Genomic DNA, 19,339 nt, shown 5'->3' with positions numbered 1-19,339 from the left:
CATAGACCTGGCGTCATTGCAGTCACACAAATGCAGCAGGAATGGGATAACTTCCCTGTGAGGAAAGACTAAAGTGGCTAGGGCTCTTCAGCTAGAAGAGACAGCTCAGGGGAGATATGACAGAGGTCTATAAAATACTGAGTGTAATGGAATGGGTATGTGAATCACTCATTTACTCTTTCCAAAAATAGTAGGGCAAGGGGGCATGCAATGGAGCTACTAAGTAGTAGATTTAAAACAAACCATCGTGTAGTTAAACTCTGGAATCCATTGCCAGAGAATGTTTTGAAAGCATCTTAGCAAGGGTTAAAAAAAGTTTGGATAATTTCCTTAAAAGAAAGGTCTATAAGCCATTATTAGGATGGATCTTGGGAAATCCACTGTTTATTCCTAGAATAGTCAACATAAAATCAGTTTTACTCTTTGGGATCTTACCAGGTACTTGTGACCTTTATTGGCCACTGTTTGAAAACAGGATACTTGGCTTGATGGATCTGCGATCTATCCATACCATACTATACATTTTCTTCTGTACCGCAACAAGATTTAAAATCAGGACATGTACATTGGATGTAGAATTGGGGGAATCAAAGGGTTGCAACAAGATTTAGGAAAGAGCAGGAGGTTGGCTCCTGGGATTTCACTTTAGGTCCAAGAAGAAAAGATGGATCTTAAGATACTTTCTGAAGGTTTTGTACTGGCATTGTTGTCGCAGGTGAACGGGAAGACCATTCCATGTCCTGGGTCCCTGGTAGCTTCTTCCTACATACGTCTGAAGGGGGAGGGGGGAAGGCCAGTTTGTACCGTTGGAGTGTTCTTGCCTTGAGGAAGGAGTGTTTGACTGTGATGTCTGTGACAAGTCCTATGGACTTTTCCCCGTAGATGGCTATGTGTACCATGCAGGCTGTCTTGTACTGTATTCTTCTCTTCACAGGGAGCCAGTATAACTCCTTCAGAAGTGGCGAGACGCCTTCATATTTGCCCTGTTGGAAAATCAGTCTTGCTGCTGTGTTCTGGAGCAGTTGTAATCTTTTGCAATCCTATTCTACAGTACCTGCATATAAGGAGTTGCAGTAGTCTAGGTAGGGGAGGAGGACCGCCTGAGTGATTGTTCTGAAGTTAGATTGGCTCAGCAGTGATCTGATTGCTCTCAACTGCCTGAGCCTGAAGAAAAATTTCCTGGTCTATGCAGGTGAGATCTGAGTTGAGGATCACACCTAGGACTTTTGAGGATCACACTTGAGTTGAGGATCACACCTAGGACCTTTGAGGACAGTTCCAGTTGCCAGTTGTCAGTATGAGGTCTGTGTAAGGCAGGGGTGTCAAAGTCTCTCCTCGAGAGCCACAATCCAGTCGGGTTTTCAGGATTTCCCCTATGAATATGCATGAGATCTAGTAGCATACAATGAAAGCAGTGCATGCAAATAGATCTCATGCATATTCATTGGGGAAATCTTGAAAACCCAACTGGATTGCGGCCCTCGAGGAGGGACTTTGACACCCTGATGTAAGGTAAGGTGTTATAATTTCCGAACCATAACCAGTCTTATGCTCTTATAATTTACAGTGTTCTGTAGGTTAATCATGTAACTGGCAGCTCCCCCCTACTTGAAGGCTCCTTGAATGTTTGCACTATACCACATACTCACACCCTTCAGAATAACGCTCGGTTTATTTACTGTTACACCTCTTCTAAAAGATGCACATTGGCTTCCTATTTCTCATCGCATTACATTTAAAATATTACTTTCAAAACAAAATTAGTACATTCCCTGGCATTTATTGATAGGTCGTTACTTCCTTACCCAACTTCAAGATTACTTCGATCCACTCAACAAAACCTGCTTTAAATTCCATCGGTCTGTCATATCGTTTATGACCCCACGCATATAACCATATTTTCGGTTGTGGCTCCAACTTTATGGAATGCCCTTCTGACTAATCTTAGACAGGAAGATTGTCTATCCAAATTCAAATCAAATCTTAAAACATTTCTGTTCAAAGACGCTTACGAGATATAAACTGAGATTTCCCTCTCACACACAAGTGAGATTTTTGTTATCCTATCTCCCCTTGTGTCATCCTTTTTTTAAATTGTAATTTCATTACTTTCCCTCCTTACATATCAAGTCTTATTCTCGTGTTGCTATTGTTTGTTTGTTTTTTTTTTGGGGGGGGGTTGTGGTCTCTGTTTTTATTACCTTTATTTTATACTTATAAACTGAATTGTAAATCACTTAGACTTTGAGATAGGCGGTATATCAAAGAGAAAATAAACTCTAAACTTGAAACGCTTACCTTCAAAGGTGACAGCATTCTATACATTTACACACTAAAGTGGAACAAAAATGTGGACACCCATAAGAACATAAGAATTGCCGCTGCTGAGTCAGACCAGTGGTCCATTGTGCCAAGCAGTCCGCTCACGCGGCGGCTCTTTGGTCAAAGACCAGCGCCCTAATGAGACTAGCCCTACTTGTTCACGTTCTGGTTCAGCAAGAAATTGTCTAACTTTGTCTTGAATCCCTGGAGGGTGTTTTCCCCTATGACAGACTCCGGAAGAGCGTTCCGTTTGTCTACCGCTCTCTGGGTGAAGAAGAACTTCCTTATGTTCGTAGAGAATCTATCCCCTTTCAATTTTAGAGAGTGCCCTCTCGTTCTCCCTACCTTGGAGAACGACCTGTCCTTATTCCCTTCAGTATCTTGAATGTTTCGATCATGTCCCCTCTCAATCTCCTCTGTTCGAGGGAGAAGAGGCCCAGTTTCTCTAATCTTTCGCTGTACAGCAACTCCTCCAGCCCCTTAATGTAATGTAATGTAATTTATTTCTTATATACCGCTACATCCGTTAGGTTCTAAGCGGTTTACAGAAAATATACATTAAGATTAGAAATAAGAAAGGTACTTGGAAAATTCCCTTACTGTCCCGAAGGCTCACAATCTAACTAAAGTACCTGGAGGGTAATAGAGAAGTGAAAAGTAGAGTTAGAGGAAAAATAAAAATAAAATAAACATTTTAACAAGACAGCATTGATCTAAATACTTTGGAAGGTAGAAGAGAGGAGAGAAAGGAATAGAAGCAGAAGGGGGAAATTTAAATGATAGAAATAGAACAAAACAAAAACAAAAGGCAAAACAATAGATAAGATTAAAGATAAATCATAAGCTGGAAAGAAAAATAAAATAAAACTTTGTCTTCAATCCACGGTTTCAGCGTCAGTGATGAAGTGGAGCAAGTAAGTTTAGGAGGAGCGATTGACGTTTCCTTAACCATCTTAGTCGCTCTTCTCTGGACCCTTTCGAGTAGTAGCGTGTCCTTCTTCAGTGATTGAATTGCCCCTATAGGAAAATAGTGCATGGGTAAATGTTAGGGCTTATTTTAAAGCACCGTCCCCATAATGTGGCCGCCACATCCTTTCACGCTCTATCACGTGGCATGCTCACAGCCGGCAGAAAACCCAATGTTGTGTGTACACGTAAAGCAAATGGAAATTCATGTTTGTGTATAAATTCTTCTTTTCCTCGTACCTATTTTACGCTTCCAAAGGAACTATTTTTTTTTTTTTTTTTTTAATTAAACTTCCTAAACTTCTTCAAATTAGCAATGCTGTAAAACTTTAGCTGGATTCCGTCTGTTACCCTGGCTGAACGTTGTATCTTTTCACAAGTTGAGTTATAACCTCAGAGAAAATTGCAACCTAAAACATCTGGGATTAAAATTCAAAGCCTACTCCTCTATACCTAAATGAGATTTCTCATAGGCATTCCATCTGTTCCGTAGATAAGGTGAACATTTTCACGACTATGTGTTAAGTGCTGATAACCATATCTGGTGCTAATTATCACTCAATTAAAATGAAAAAGAGTGTTGACTGTTTTAAACTCACAGCTGTAAGCCCCTATCAATCAACAATATAAAAATTATTATTTAATTTACACCTTTGACTGGATTGGTAATTTTGTAATGTGAACTGAAAAACTGAAAGCATATTTAAATGTGGCAAGAACTAGGCAGCAGACTGCCAGTTCGTGGTCGGGCTTGAGCAAACCTTGGGACTCCTTGAGCTAGGGATGAGATGTCATTTTTTTCATTTTAATTTTTATGGAGTTCAGCAATTATAACCAAGTAATAATACTCGCACAGCAAAGCAAAGTCGGCAAGACAAGAAATAAACCACAGATCAAAATCAAGAAGAACAAAAATTTCAGCAGAAAGTTTTCATTTACAAACTACAGCAGGCTTTTCCAACCTTTTTTTTTTTTTTAATCGGGAGCCACATTTAATATTTTGTAGGATTCAGAGGGCCGAGACATCCATGCAAGCACATATAATACTGACTCTCTCTCTGCAATGCCACTTTCAACTTTTTTTCTTTCTCATGTATCCCCCCTAGCCTTTGCCTTGTCTCTCTCTCATATACCCCCAACTTTCATCCAGTTTCTTTCTCTCGTGTATCCCCAGCTTTCACTCGTCTCTTTCTCTTGTGTACCCCAACTATCACCCTGTCTTTTTCTCTCGTGTACCCCCAGCTTTCACCCAATCTCTTTCTCTTATGTATCCCCAGCTTTCACTCGTCTCTTTCTCTCTTGTACCCCCAATTTTTACCCTGTCTCTTTCTCTCTTGTACCCCCAACTTTCACCCAGTCTCTTTATCTCGTGTACCCCCAGCTTTCACCCTCTCTGTTTCTCTCTCCTATGTACCCCTCCCCAAAGGTTTCACCTAATCTCTTTCTCTCTCTCATGTACCCCTTTTCCATGTCTTCATCTAGACCCTTTCCCCTCACTTATCTTCAGCTACAGATTCCATTCAGTCTTTCTTTGGAAGCTCATCCAAACGAGGTAACAGGATGTCTCATGATCTCATTCCTAGTGGTTCTTGATGATGGACAGAGTTTTCAGCACCATTTACACAATTACGCCTCAAGGTGCAAGCATAAGCATGGTGACAAAGAGGTGCATACTTCTACATAATCTACATGGAAGCATGTTCAGGGGCAGTGAACAGGGAAACTACAACATATACATATAGGTTATAAAATATACACCTATGTGTATCTTTAGCTGCATTTGTACCTAAGCAGGTACAAATGTACCCAGAAATTCAGTGCCGGAGCCTGGACATGGGTATAATGCCGGTGGCAGTCAGCAAAATATTGATTGCTGCTGGCTGAATATAGGGCCTAAAATATGTTTTTTGGGGCTCACTTTTGTTAATGACATGCAATGACATAGTATCTCATTACAAATGACAGCCCATCCCTAATGGTCATTCTCCATGCTTTTGTTTATATAGGTTACCCCTCATGGTTTCATTGAAGTGGAAAAAGTTTTTTCGCTGTCATTTTGAACTGAAGTGCTCAATACTTGATTTGCATTTCTTTCCATTAAAGGATACTCTGAGGCAAATATTCAACAGCCGGCTACATATAACTTTTAAGTAGATAGCATTCGTGTAAAGTAATATGTATTTTCAGCAGTAGCAGCTGTCCAAATACCAGTGCTGATCATACACAAATAACTTTAGAGGTTCTCTATCCAGTCCTTGAGACACACCTACAAGTTGTCTGGATGGGAATATCTGGAAGAAGTAGGAAAATCGGTGGGAAAAAAAAACTGAAAGGGGCTATTGGGGCAAGAAATCATTTTGTAAGGAAGGTAAGTAAAAGGAAAAGAAGGCCGTTTTGGTTCTCAAAAGTAGCAGCTGAGAAGGTAAGGAAAAAGAGGTTAGGCTTTCATAAACCACAAAAGACCTCAGAAAGAGGAAGACAAGCAAAAATATCTGTAAAAGTTAAGAGAGGCTGGGCAAGTAGTCAGGAAAGCAAAGATACAAATGGAAGAAAAAAAATAGCCAAGGGTAGATATGGTCCCTCTCCACAAAAGTGGAAGGAAGAACTAGGAAACTATAGGCTGGTAAATCTGACTTCTGTGGTAAGTAAAATGGAAATGCTTTTAAAACAGAGAATAGTGAAGTTTCTAGAATCCAGTGGATTATAGACCTGAGGCAACATGGGTTTACTAGAGGCAGGTCTTGTCAGACAAATCTGATCAATTTCTTTGATTGGGTGACCAGAGAATTGGATAGAGGGAAAGTGCTAGATGTGGTTTATTTAGATTTTAGCATCTAATAAATAAACAGAGCTCTCTTAGTATGGGCCCCAAAGTGATAGACTGGATGAGGAACTGGTTGAGTGGAAGGCAACAGAAGGTAGTGGTCAATGGAAATTGCTCTGAGGAAAGAGATGTTACCGATGGTATGCTTCAAGGTTCTTGGGCCTGTTCTTTTTACGATTTTTGCAAGGGATATTGCTGAAGGGCTGTCAGGTAAGATTTGCCTCTTTGTGGATGATACCAAAATCTGCAACAGAGTAGACAATTTCCTGGAGGAACAGTCCATAGTCTGTTATTGAGAAAGACATGGGAGAAGCCACTGTTTGCCCTGGATCGGTAGCATGGAATGTTGCTGTTCATTCAGTTTTTGCCAGGTACTAGTGACCTGGATTGGCCATCATGAGAATGAGCTACTGGGCTTGATGGACCATTGTTCTGACCCAGTAAGGCTATTCTTATGTTCTTATGGTGTGAATAACATGAGGAATGACCTAGCAAAACTTGAAGAAGGGTCTGAAATTTGGCAGCTAAGATTTAATGCAAAAAAATGTAAGGCCATGTATTTGGGCTGCAAAAACCCATGGAAATGGTACAGTTTAGGGGGTGAAGAACCTTTGTGCATGAAAGAGGAGCGGGACTTGGGAGTGATAATATGTGATGATCTTAAGGTGGCCAAAGAGGTTGAAAAGGTGACGGCAAAAGCTGGAAGGAGAGGTAAGGCCAGTAAGTAAAAGGAGGTATTGATGCCCCTATATAAGACTCTGGTGAGATCTCATTTACTTTAGAATATTGTGTACAATTCTGGAGACTGCTCCTTCAAAAAGATATAAACAGGATGGAGTCAGTCCAGAAGAAGGCTACTAAAATGGTTGGTAGTTTTCGTCATAAGGCGTATGGGGACAAACTTAAAGATCTTAATATGTATACTTTTGAGGAAAGGTGGGAGAGGGGAGATATGATACCAGCATTTAAATACCTTTGTAACACAGACAAGCATAAGGCCAGTCTCTTTCAATTGAAAAGAAACTCCAGGGTGAAAGGGCTTAAGATGAAGTTAAGAGGTGATGGGCTCAGGTGTTATCTAAGGAAATACTTTTTTACAGAAATGATGGTACATGTGTGGAATAGTCTACCAGTAGAGGTTGTGCAGACAAAGACTGTATCTGAATTCAAGAAAGCGAGGAACAGACACATGGGATCTCTTGGGAAGAGGAGGAGATAGTGGATGCTGCTGATAGACAGACTGGATGGGCCATTTGGCCTTTATCTGCCATCAGGTTTTATATTTGTCCACTTTAATTTGAAGGTGTTAAAGTTGTGTACTAACAATTATTTAGCTGTAGCCCCCTGATTTGGGACCTGTTCTGGTAAGGGGAATTTAACACAGGTTCTGCTTCAACTGAATCTTTATAAAATGCTCTAATTCCAGATCTCCTGCATTGACTACTGGTTACTATAATACAGGAACAACATTTGTTTTTAGACAGTTTTCGTATAGCTCATTTACCCATAAGCATGCATCTTTTTAATTTTTTTTTTGGGAGGGGTGTGGGGGGTAGATGGGATGGGAAATATTAGGGGCCTGGAAGATAATTAAATGGGGTATATGACTGAAGGTGTGCCTAGGGCACCCAATACTCTTGCACCAGTCCTGCTGGGTGTGGTGTAAATCACCTGGCAAAGGGCAATTTCTGTGATGGCTATAGGGAAGTGGAGTGGGAGAAGGGAATCCTCAACTTATGATGCAAGATCGCAGCCCTGAATGAGCTGAAAAGGAGCAGGAGAAAGGTTTCAGACCCCCCCCCAAAAAAAAAAAAACCTTAAATAAAACACAAGTACAAGTTTGTGCTGAGTCCACTCCAGACGCATGTAGAATGAATTTTTGGGAAGGAGGTGAAAGAAAGTCAAGAGGCTTGAGCTGAAAGGGTTAATAAAGTACCTGAGACTCGGCGAAGGTTTCTCCCGTAACCCTAAAGGCAATGTAGGGTGGTTAATGGAAAAAATGGCAAGAGGCCAAACCCCTGACTGTCGAATTTTGTTACATCTATGCAGTTCTTAGTCTTTCTAATTACTGCTGAAGCGAAAAATTGTATTCCGTGTCTTACCATTTTTGTTTGCGTGAGATAAAATCGATTAGTTTTCAAAATGAAATATGGTATTCTACCAGAAAACTTCATTACTAGCAGCAGAAGTCAGCAGTTTCTAGGAAATCACAAAGTCGCCATCTATTTTATATCACTTTTTTCAGTTCTTCCATAAATTCAGCTGCAGTAAGCCTCTGTCTACTTAAGCTATATTATGTTAATAGCACACGTTCTACCAATTAATGTGTTAATTGGCAATAATGGACATTATGTGCAAATAATACAGTTTAATGTGGAGCATTTTTTATGGCAGTGTTCATTAAATAATAATGCTGTGATTCATGCAAGTGAATGCAAAACAGCTCATTATTATGTGTTATTCAATGAATGTTAGCAAGACCTGATGCTTCTGAGGAGCAAGTTAGAGCAGCCGCCCTGTTGAAAAAAGAAAAAGGAAGGGTTTCCTTTTCGGCAGCCTGATCCCTCACAATAGTACCACAAGATTCTAGCTAGGTGTCAGGCAGTGGTGTGCCATCTTTTTTTTACCACACATCTGGCCCTTTCTAAGTAAATAGGCCCAACTTGGGACCTGCTATGGTAGCAGTATTATGGCTGGGAACATATTCCTGAGTGGAGCAATACAAAAACAAATTTACAAAATGACTCACTTACTCGTGGTAATGAGGTTGGTAGTGTTGGTAATTGAATCCTGTGGTAAATTTTCTCACTATAAAATACCAATGTGCGGTTTTACCACAGGATAGCAAATATGGCCCCTAGTTAGTTGGATATTTCAGACATCAAGATATTTTGCTATTAAACGCCTTATTTAACCCTCATATCACTGGTAGATAAAAGTAAAAAAAATAGCATTCTAATCCTGTATGTTTTACAGTACAACAAATTTATGGGAGACAGAAGAAAAATGTAGCTACCACCGTTAGGATTTTTGTGCAAAAACGGCTGCCATCAAATCAAAAATCACCTAATTCTATAAATGACATGAAGAATTTTGTGCACAAATATGACACATGCCCCATTATGTTTAATTGCATAATGAGCCAATTAGCACTAATGTTAATAATTATGTGCAAGTAATAATTTGTGGCACAAATCAGCAATACTTATAATATATGCATGCATCTTTTAGTTGCTATTCTATAAAGATGCATGCATAGATGTTTACATGTGGATTCCAAAGAGGGTGTGGCCATGGGAGGAGCGTTCCTGGAATTTGCATTTAATGTTACAGAATTAAGCTGATCCATGCCTAATATAGGCACATGATTTGCACAAGGTTTTAGTTCAGTGGTCTCAAACTCAAACCTTTGCGGGACCACATTTTGGATTTGTAGGTACTTGGAGGGCCGCAGAAAAAATAGTTAATATCTTATTAAAGAAATGACAATTTTGCATGAGGTAAAACTCTTTATAGTTTATAAAACTTTCCTTTAACAGTTAAAAGGAAAGATATATAAACTATAAAGAGTTTTACCTCATGCAAAATTGTCATTTCTTTAATAAGACATTAACTATTTTTTCTGCGACCCTCCAAGTACCCTATTTTTTCTGCAGCACTCACATTTAAAGTTTAATATCTTTTCTTTCTCAAAACTGGCACATTTCAATCACTATATTGAAAATAAAATCATTTTCCCTACCTTTGTTGTCTGGTGACTTTGTTTTTCTGTGCTTTCAACTATGTTTTCTTGTCCTTTGACTGTTTTTCTCTCCATCTTCACTTTCTGCCTTGCATCCATCTTTGGCATTAACTTAATGTTCAATTTTCTTGCTTTCTTTTCAAAATCTATGTTTCCATGTCTTACCTTCCCTTCCTTTCCATGTCCCTACCTTCTCTTCTTCCGTCCTATTTCCATGGTCTGGCATCTCTTTCCTTCCTTTCTCTCCCTCCCTCCTTCCTTCCTTTCCCCTGGTCTGGCATCAGTCTCCTTCCCTTCCCCCATGCCCTGGCATCTCTCCCTCCCCCTCCATAGTCTGATATCTCCTTTCCTTCCCTCCCTCCCATGAACTTGGCTTCTTCTCTTGTTCCTCTCCTCTCCCTTCTCCTTCCTTCCCTCTCTTTCCCCAATTGGGTGCAGCAGCAACAGAAGCAGCATTTCCCTTCCCCCCCTTTCCTGTGCAGGACAGGCATTTCTCTTCCCCTTTCCCTCCCTCTCCCTTTCCCTGTACAGCAGCAGCAGCAGCATTTCCCTAGGGTCCCCCTTTTCCTATGTAGCAGAATCATTTCTCTTTCCCCTCCCCTTCCGTTCTCTTCCTTGTGGAGCATCAGCGTGTCTGGCCGGCTCGTTCCATTCAAAGCCGCGGGTGGCGGCTCCTTGCGAGATCTGCGCCTGCGTCTGAAGCCTCTCTGATGTTGTGACGTCAGAGAGGCTTCCGATGCAGGAGTGGATAGCGCGAGGAGCCGCCAACCCGCGGCTTTGAACGGAACGAGCCGGCCAGACACGCTGCTGCTCCAAAAGGAAGGGAAAGGGGAAGAGAAATGCTGTTGATCGCGTCCAGACCATGGGCCGCAAATAAAACCTGGAGAGCCATATGCGGCCCGTGGGCCGCGTGTTTGAGACCGCTGGTTTTAGTTGGTGCCAAACACCGTTCTAGAAATGATGCCCAACTTGGAGCACCATTTATAGAACGGCACTCAATTGTTTAGCACCATATACATAGGGTTACCAGATGTCCTGATTTCCCCAGATGTTCTCCTTTTCCAGGACAGCATTGTGTCTGGGTTGTGAAAAGCTTCCAGCTAGCAGCGACATCGGGCCGGCATTGTATCACACCACACATGCGCAGATGCTCTCCCCACAAGCGAACTGGTTGAGGGGATGGGGGGGCTGGGGGTTTGACTCGGGTGGGGCCAGGCGGGGTCATGGGGGCCGGATTTTTATTGCAAAAAATCTGATAACCCTACATATACAGAATTTAGTCCAACATGTATGCTTTTTAACTTATTGAAAAGAGCTACAGTGCTAAACAGTGTTAATCTCTCTACATCAGAAGTTCTCAACCCAGCCTTCAGAACACACCCAATCAATCAGTCTTGTTTTCAGGATACCCACAATGCATTTTCACGCACTGCCTCCACTGCATGCTAATCTCTCATGCATATGCATTGTAGATATCCTGAAAACCTGACTGGTTGGGTGTGTCCTGAGGACCACACAGAATTCCTACTCTGCATTGATTTTCCTACTGTACACTTGAGCTTTACATACTGACCGGGGCAATGGATTAGTTTTGCGCATACTATGACAGTAATGAGCCTCGCTTCCAAGCCAGCATATATAGAGTTTGGCCTCAGTCTCTCAAATTTAGTATGAACACTCACCATAGAACTGACTCACAAGTTGTATTCATTTTGCAGTTCAGCAACATCTCTTCTATCTTATCCCTCCATATGCCCGTCCCCGGGAGCTCCAAATTGTTGCACCAAATGCTTGGCATAGATTGCCTGAGTTGGTGCATCATGTTCACTTTCTGATCCTATTCAAATAATTCTAGGCTAAAAGCCCAACTTTATGTGCATCCCCATTCTTATAATAGCTAATTCCCTAATCCCCTTTGGGTAAATTCAAGATAGGTTGCCTAAAGTTAGGCACCAAACATTTGGTTGCTAAGCATCAGTTCTATAATGGCAGTTCCATGTGGAATTGCCATTGTAAACAGTGGCGTAGCGAGAGAAGGAGGCGCCTGGGTCCCCCCAGCACTCTTCTCCATTACACCCCCCCCCCCCCGCATCCTCTTCAAGTCTTTACTAGCAGCAAGCAACATCTCATTCCTGTTGCTCGCACTGGCCTCAGCTCTGCCTCTGATGTCACTTCCTGGTCCTTTGACCAGGAACTGACATCAGAAGGGAGAGCTGAGGCTAGCACGAGCAGTGGGGTAGGAGATGCAGCTTGATGCCAGCAAAGATTTGAAAAGGTGGGTGGGTGGAGAGGAGAGGTTCTGGCACCCAAGACAATCTATACCCCTGCCCCACTTGCTACGGCACTGATTGCAGAATACTAGTGTTAGTCTGCATTTACACACCTAACTTTAGACATTAGTACTTTGGCCATCTCCAAAGCTGATCTAAGTGTTCGCACCTAATTGTAGGCAGTTAGATGTCGTACTGGATGTATTTTATCATTTGTGCATGCAAGTGCTAGCACACCCATGAGCCACTCTAGACGCTCCCTTGTCCACACCGCCTTGCAGCTGTGCGCCACAGATTTTGCGTTCACATTTTGTAGAATTGCATTCTAAGAGCTAGATTCACTAAGCAAACCAATCGTGTACTGCTCGGTTTGCGCTCACTTTCCGACTTGATTCACTAACCTTCCTCCAGACCCCATCTACATCCGATCCGATCTGCGCATGCCAATGAGTAAAAAGGCATGTAAATTTCTTAACACATCGAATCATGAAACCATTTCGTCCAAAACGACTGGCCTTTTCTGTCCAAAAAGTTACGACTGCTGAGGACCAGTTGTTTACATCCTCGCCGGCTATTTCTGCCTAGCAATTGACGCGTGCATGTTAAGAACGCCATTAAAAATATATATCTTCCCCTATAAAAATCCAAAATATATCTAAACTTTTAAATATATGTAAACTTTCATGTACATAAGCATTAGAAATATATTTTTTATTTTTTTTGGAATGTGCATAGCGAGCGCGGGAGTGAATCTCGGCTTTGTAATGCGCATGGCGAGAAAATCGCGGATTAACCCTGTGCTCTCCTTGCGCATTGTACATTTCAAATATCAATGCCAAATAACAAAAAAAAAAATCCTAAATTAAATATAACTTTTAAGGGCTAGCTATCCCTCCCCCAGCTAGATTAAACCGTGATTAAATCACGCCCCATTTCTACACAGTGAAGTCCAAAAGAGCTAGTGCATGCGTTATCAGCTTCAAAACCAACAAGGATACAGTGCGCACGGGCGTCGATCGATGTTTCAGCGCTAATAGCGGCATTTTACGATTGGATCATTTGCATGGACATGCTTTACTGAATCGATCGGCTACAATGACTCGGAAACGGATAGGACACGAATAGGATAGATTTCGGGACTTTAGTGAATCCTGCCCTAAGATCAGTTGCACATTAGCACCAATCAACACTACGCAGTACCAATTATTGCTAGTTTATATCAATTATCAGCTCATTATTACATTTAATTACATATGCAACTGACCTCAATCTATAACTTGCATGCACAACTTTGCACACTATCCCCAGGATTCTGTATATGATACCCGAATTTGGATGGGCTTCTCAGGTGCATACACAACTTACTTGGTTAGTGAGCTGCTTTGGGGGAGTTCTATAGATGATGCTAAAAACAAAATGGGCTCTGAAAAAGCGACTCTAAGCACTATTCTAAGCACTTTCCCCATCATATTTGCCGGGTTTAGGGGCACAACTGGCCTGTAAATAAGAAATATTCACAAATAACTTTAGGGCTAACTGACCCACCCCCCACCTCCCTCCATAACTTACTTTTAAATCTTCACCCGCACGAGCAGCTTCTCCGGCCTGCTGCTCGCACTGGCTTTCCCTCCGACGTCACTTCCTGGCCCCGTGACCCGGAAGTGATTTCATAGGGAGCCCGGCCGGTGCAAGCAGCAGGCTAGAGTGGTCGCTTGCACTGGCGAAGATTTTAAAGAGGTACAGGTAGGCGGGGAAGGGAGGGCACCAGCGTGGCATGGGGGAGGCAGAGAGGTGCCGGTGCTCCTACCATGATGGTGCCCGAGATGGTCCGCTCCCCGCTACTGGCCCCGCCTATATCCTGTTCCTGCTCCACCCCCCTTGCGCATACACACTATTCAAGATGGCAGATATTTCAGAATAGGGCTTAAGTGTGATGTTTGGTGTTTACACACACAGGTGCTAGCATTTTAACCATTTATTCATGTAACACACTCTGCAATGTTAGTGCCTGGTTTATAGAAATACTCTTAAAGTAGCAGCTGCTGGAGGGACACAGTTTCAGTTTGTCCTTATGAGAACAACAGCATGTTTCATCGAAGTCCCTCAGCGCATTTATGGACGGTATGGGTGTCAGTCAGATTTACTGGCCATTTTGCATTCTTTGCTTTCTTTCTCCAAAGAGAATACCTATAAAGCAGGCATACACAACCCCATTGGTTTATTTAAAGGGCAGATTTATCCAGGGTAACCAACTATGCATATTTGTATAATTCATAGCGAAAGTGTATGCAAATATGCGTATAACTGCTGGATATGCTGAAAGCGAAACCAGTTTCCAACCTTCAAGGATTGGAAGCTAAAGCCAACCATGTAGAGCATTTGGGAGATTTTCTTTTAACTTTATAGACAATGAAATGAAAAACGTTTTATTGCCTTTCCTATATTAAATAAGTTTGGATTCTTCATAGGTGACTCACCTTTTCATTAATCTGATAAATGATAGTGCCCCAGTATATTGTTCCCCACAGTACAGAAATAGAACATGTGAAATAACGTTTAAGAACATAGACCCTTGCTTTTACTATCATGAGGCAAAATCTGCGGATGATGTAGTAGAAGGAATTTGATACAATTTATAGCAGGATACCAGAACTCAGTGTAATAATGCTGCAGCTACCGAAAAGGCCCGAGGAGCCGGCAGCTGTTCTAGACCAAGCTTCTAATTGAATGGCGCCACACGGAAAGAAAATGAGATGAATATTTTCAAACATCTCTATTTGAAGTTGCTCAGATGTGAATAATATTGCAAATAAATGAAATGACCCGCACCAGAGTTTTGTTTTGCTTGAGTGGCTCTGAGATGTTTTCCAGATTCTACAAGGCAGCAGTTGGTTTTTTAAGGGTTTTTTTTCCAATACTTTATGGAGCTGCAGGGCCCAGATGCTACCCTTACCTTTGCGACCCCTGCAGAATGCAAAAGAGAGAACTCTGAAAGCAGCAGCCCCAGGTTGCCTCGAATAATATTTGTTCTTAAACCCTTGGACCCTGGGACGAGCATCTGTCGGCTTCAGAACCGCCCTGCCTACAGTTGCCCATGTTCCCACAGCGTGAGGTGCGTCTCAGTGTGTCGACTAACATGCGGGACTGCTTCCCCCATCCCCAGGTCCACCCCTGTCACAAATGATACCAGTATAAGTATTTAATTTCCTGCTGGACACACTATGCAGCTTTTATAGCAATCAAAACTTCCCCCGCATGTGGAGCAGGACAAGTGCTTGTGGGAAGCATTCCTCTTTGGAATCGGCACCTAGGAAGAGAGAAAGAGAGAGAGAGAGAAAATAGGACATATGCCCTGGATGAGAGTAATTAGTTGGGGGAAATGAGCTGAATTCAGCTTCAAAGTGCAACAAATTGAGTCATAACGGTTGGGCCACTTCTGTCCAGCATGTCCGAGAGCTGCTCTATTTTCTGTATCCTGTACAGGTAAAAAAAAAAAAACAATGTGAATTTCTGGTTCTCTTGCATACTGAGACATAGAGGAATAACCTGTATTAAACCATGTCTTTAAATTCTTACAGTTTATCTTTTACAGGCGTCTTTTACGAAGGTGTGTTACTGGTTTTAGCACATGCAGAAGATTAGCGCGTGCTAGCCGAAAATCTACCGCCTGCTTAAAAGGAAGCGGTAGCGGCCAGCGTGCGCTATTCCGCGCGTTAAGGCCCTAACGCACCTTTGTAAAGGGATCCCTTAGTGCCTCAGTCATAATTGTAAAGTGCTAGGATCGGTGTTCCCTCTGCAGCAAATAGCTCTTAGAAAATTCTCTGCCCGCAGTGTGTCTGAATATTAAGTATTTGCCGGCTGACAGGTTGGTTTGTTTTTTCTTTTCCAGGAAGTGCTTTCAAACGGCGCATTTCTATTTGGAAGACAATGCTTCGCCTAGGGTCATTTCTGCCCCTCTAGCGCCCACCTTTCCAGTTTCAGGTAAATTGTTCTACTAGGGTCCTCGTCTGGCTGGACTGCGGCGGCTGGCGGAGAGCACATGTTTCAAGGGTTCAGATTGTAGTTCTATTCCCTTGTGTAAATAACCTGCCCCATGTGCAATGCAGCCCATGCACAAATTAGCATGCACTATCATGCAGTAATAGTTCCTATCAGTGGCGTCGGAAGGGTGAGGGGCACCTGGGGCTGTGGTGCTCCTCCCCGCCCTCTTCTCCGCCCTCCCCCCAACCTAACTGCTTGTTCCTCACCCCCTCCTGCCACGTGCCTACAGGAGGGAGTGGGCATCCCTCCTGCCGCGGACAGTGTGGGGGGGGATTCGGGGGTTCCCTGCCACAGCTGCTCAGCTGATCGCAGCAAGGGGAATCCCCCCCTCCCTATCAGCTGAGCGACACGGACTCCCCAAAGCCGCGATTCTTTAACTGACGCCCTAAAATGATTGACAGGCGATCGGCGGCCGCTTTTAAGGCGGCCACCGACGTGGCCACCGGTTACAGAATCCAGGCCATACAGTATATGTGCTGCTTTTCCTATGCTTGACTGGCTAATTCAGGTTTAATATTCAGGTCCACTCTTCTATGAGGCTGAACAGATGGATCCTAATCAAATATCAACAAATTCTTGTTACCTGAAGCCTAAAAATATTAGGTAGCCGAAATAGTGAACATCTGTTGATGTAAATAGCGGTTGCTGCTGAAATGCAATTGATGTTTTCTTGTCAAAGAATAATGTATGAATTGTGAAATAGGAATATACTTATATTTAGTAAAAAGACACAGAGCATATGTGGAATCTCTGTGTTTTAGAGACAGACCTGTTTAAATAAATTTGCCCTTTAGGAAATGATTAACGGGTCAGATGACTTTGTTTATACAGTATATTCTCAGCTGGAATTGTAAGGATTTTGTAGAACTAAGCTTCCAGCTGGGTTGTGAGCTGCTGGTGTGAATGAATATCCTGCCTCTCTTGGAATTTATGAACAGGAAATGAAATCACCGAAATAAGTCACCTCTGGAAAGACAAGGCTTGCCAGTGTGTAGAAAGTCCTGCTTTGGTAAGGTCTGTTACCACCAACTTAATTCATACTGGTCATTATTTAATTTCCACAGTCTGTAAATGTTTTGCTCTGAAACACTAGCTGTGGCATTTAAATAAAAGCTGGGAAGTCAGTATTGAAAGCGATGTAAATGGCTAGTAGCCAACGGCCAGGGCTAACGTAACCAGTTAGGCCCATATTCTATAAACGGCGCCTGGCCTAAATGGCAGTGCGCCTAAGGACTCAACGCCTACTGGTGTTTAAGAGCGCTTAGGCGCCGTTAGGCGTGATTCTATAAACAGCACCTGGCAGATGATTGACAATTCAACTCAATGGCACCTAGCAACTTAACTACCTAAGGTAATTGCATAAATAGGACCACATAAAATGCAGTCCTATCTTATGCAGTTCACCTCCCATGACCCTCAACTCAAACTGTAAATACCTGTAAATTGCCAAGTCTTGCCAGCTGGAGAGGTCTTCCTCCAGTGGCCATAAACTCTCAAGGCTCACAATTGGCAACACTTTTCGTAATACCGCTACACCAGCCCCCTATTGCTCAGTTTATGCACATAGGGATCCCACCGGTCATAGTGACAGATGGTGTCGCAATTTTGAGGGGACCTTAGTCTCCTTGGGCCCCCCTCCCCTATGGCTATATCGCTAGTATGAAGAAGAAGCAGTGAGGTACCTGATGCAGAGGGAGGGCTTAGCTGGAAGATATGGAAAGGTTTGGTTTCAAACAGAGGCAGCCTGGCGCCCGAATTGGAGTTGGTAGGAGTCGGCCCATTAGGCCGAATTGGAGTTGGTAGGAGTTGGCCCATTAGGCAGGTTGATGGAAGGCCCCTTGTTTTTCTATTATTCTTTAACAAGACAGAAGTTATGTGGCTCTTGTCCTGACCACTTAATAGTGGAAAACTGGGGCCTTTGCTAATAGCTTCACCACTGAGAAGTGAGCACACTGGCTGGTTCACACCTCATGAATTATTTGCCAACAATGCTACTTTTCATCTTAATATTCCATGCCATAGCTACAGAAGTGCATGATAAATGAATCATTTATTTCACATTATTTTCTGGAAGACCAGCCTGCTTCCTCACTTCTCCTAGAGATCATTATGGTAATGGCTACTTCTATTACCTATCTATAAATCCTTTCACTAGATTTTAATGATTCACACGAAAGACTTTTTATTAAGCTATCCAGCAGATCTTTAGATTAGCTGATAAGTGAAGCATTCCTTTTTCACACTTCTTCCTTCCTCGGCTGTAGATAGAATTATTACGTTTTCCCCACACAGCGTGATATGAAGTGGTGCAGCCATGTTGCATCAGTCATTTTGTGGGATTCTGTTCATTCAAGTTATCTGTAAACACACTTTACAATTTCTAGAAAGGCAGATTGACCTTTGAGACCAATGAAATTCAGCAGGGCTTCCTAAAACACCATAAACCCTCCAAAGGATAAATTATCATCATAGGATGGTGGACCTCAAACGTTGTAGGTGCGGTTACTGAATTGGTTCCCCTCCCCCCACCATTAATATGCCCACCCCCCAAAAAAATTAAGCACAGAAACTTCACCAATGACTATCTTTAACTTTTTAAAAATTACTTTTATTTCAGTTTGATTGCATGTCATTGCTTTTATGAAATCACCTATAATAATAGATATATCCAGTCCTCTGTGTTGTGGAACAACATTAGTTCCTCCTGGTTTTCATTCTATGAAAGAGGATCACAAGTTGGATAAAAAAAACATGCAAGTAGCAGCAGTATGATGATAATCCCTTTATTAAAGATAAGTTCATTCACTTGCCCTCGAATTCTACGAGGGTTCTTCAGAACGTTTCTGCGCTTTCATATTTTTGTGGGCAGGAGAAGTGGTAAGAGGGTAAGTTAGTAGGACACTGGGAAAATATTTCGCAAAAGCGGGTGATTATGTGGAAAAGTGATGTAATTTGCTTTTTGTAACATTTAATAGATAGCGTTTACAAAATAAAAGTGCGGAAATGTTTTGAAGGTCCCTCGTATATAGGTCCCCCAGAGTTATACGCCCAAATGTGGGTACGGATCTCAGATGTTCACCTAAACTACTCCCCCTTTTACAAAACTGTGCAACAGCTTTTTAACGCCTGCTGGCGCACTGAATGCTGTGTGCTGCTCCGACGCTGATAGGAACT

At 42.3% G+C, this 19,339-nt stretch overlaps 1 protein-coding gene across 3 annotated transcripts in view; it reads left to right on the top strand.

The window, feature by feature from the left end:
• Positions 1 to 19,339, top strand: part of PTPRZ1 (protein tyrosine phosphatase receptor type Z1) — a 269,276-nt gene that overhangs the window by 202,846 nt on the left and 47,091 nt on the right. For all 3 annotated transcript variants that reach the window (XM_033958764.1, XM_033958765.1, XM_033958763.1), the window contains one exon: positions 16,014 to 16,105. In XM_033958764.1, coding sequence (XP_033814655.1) covers positions 16,014 to 16,105 — 92 coding nt within the window. The remainder of the gene's footprint in view (positions 1 to 16,013; positions 16,106 to 19,339) is intronic.

Source organism: Geotrypetes seraphini, chromosome 9 (assembly GCF_902459505.1).
Source record: "Geotrypetes seraphini chromosome 9, aGeoSer1.1, whole genome shotgun sequence".
NCBI classification, from domain to species: Eukaryota; Metazoa; Chordata; class Amphibia; order Gymnophiona; family Dermophiidae; genus Geotrypetes; species Geotrypetes seraphini.
Note: the sequence above shows the minus strand (reverse complement) of the source record. Positions and strands in the feature narration are given on the sequence as shown.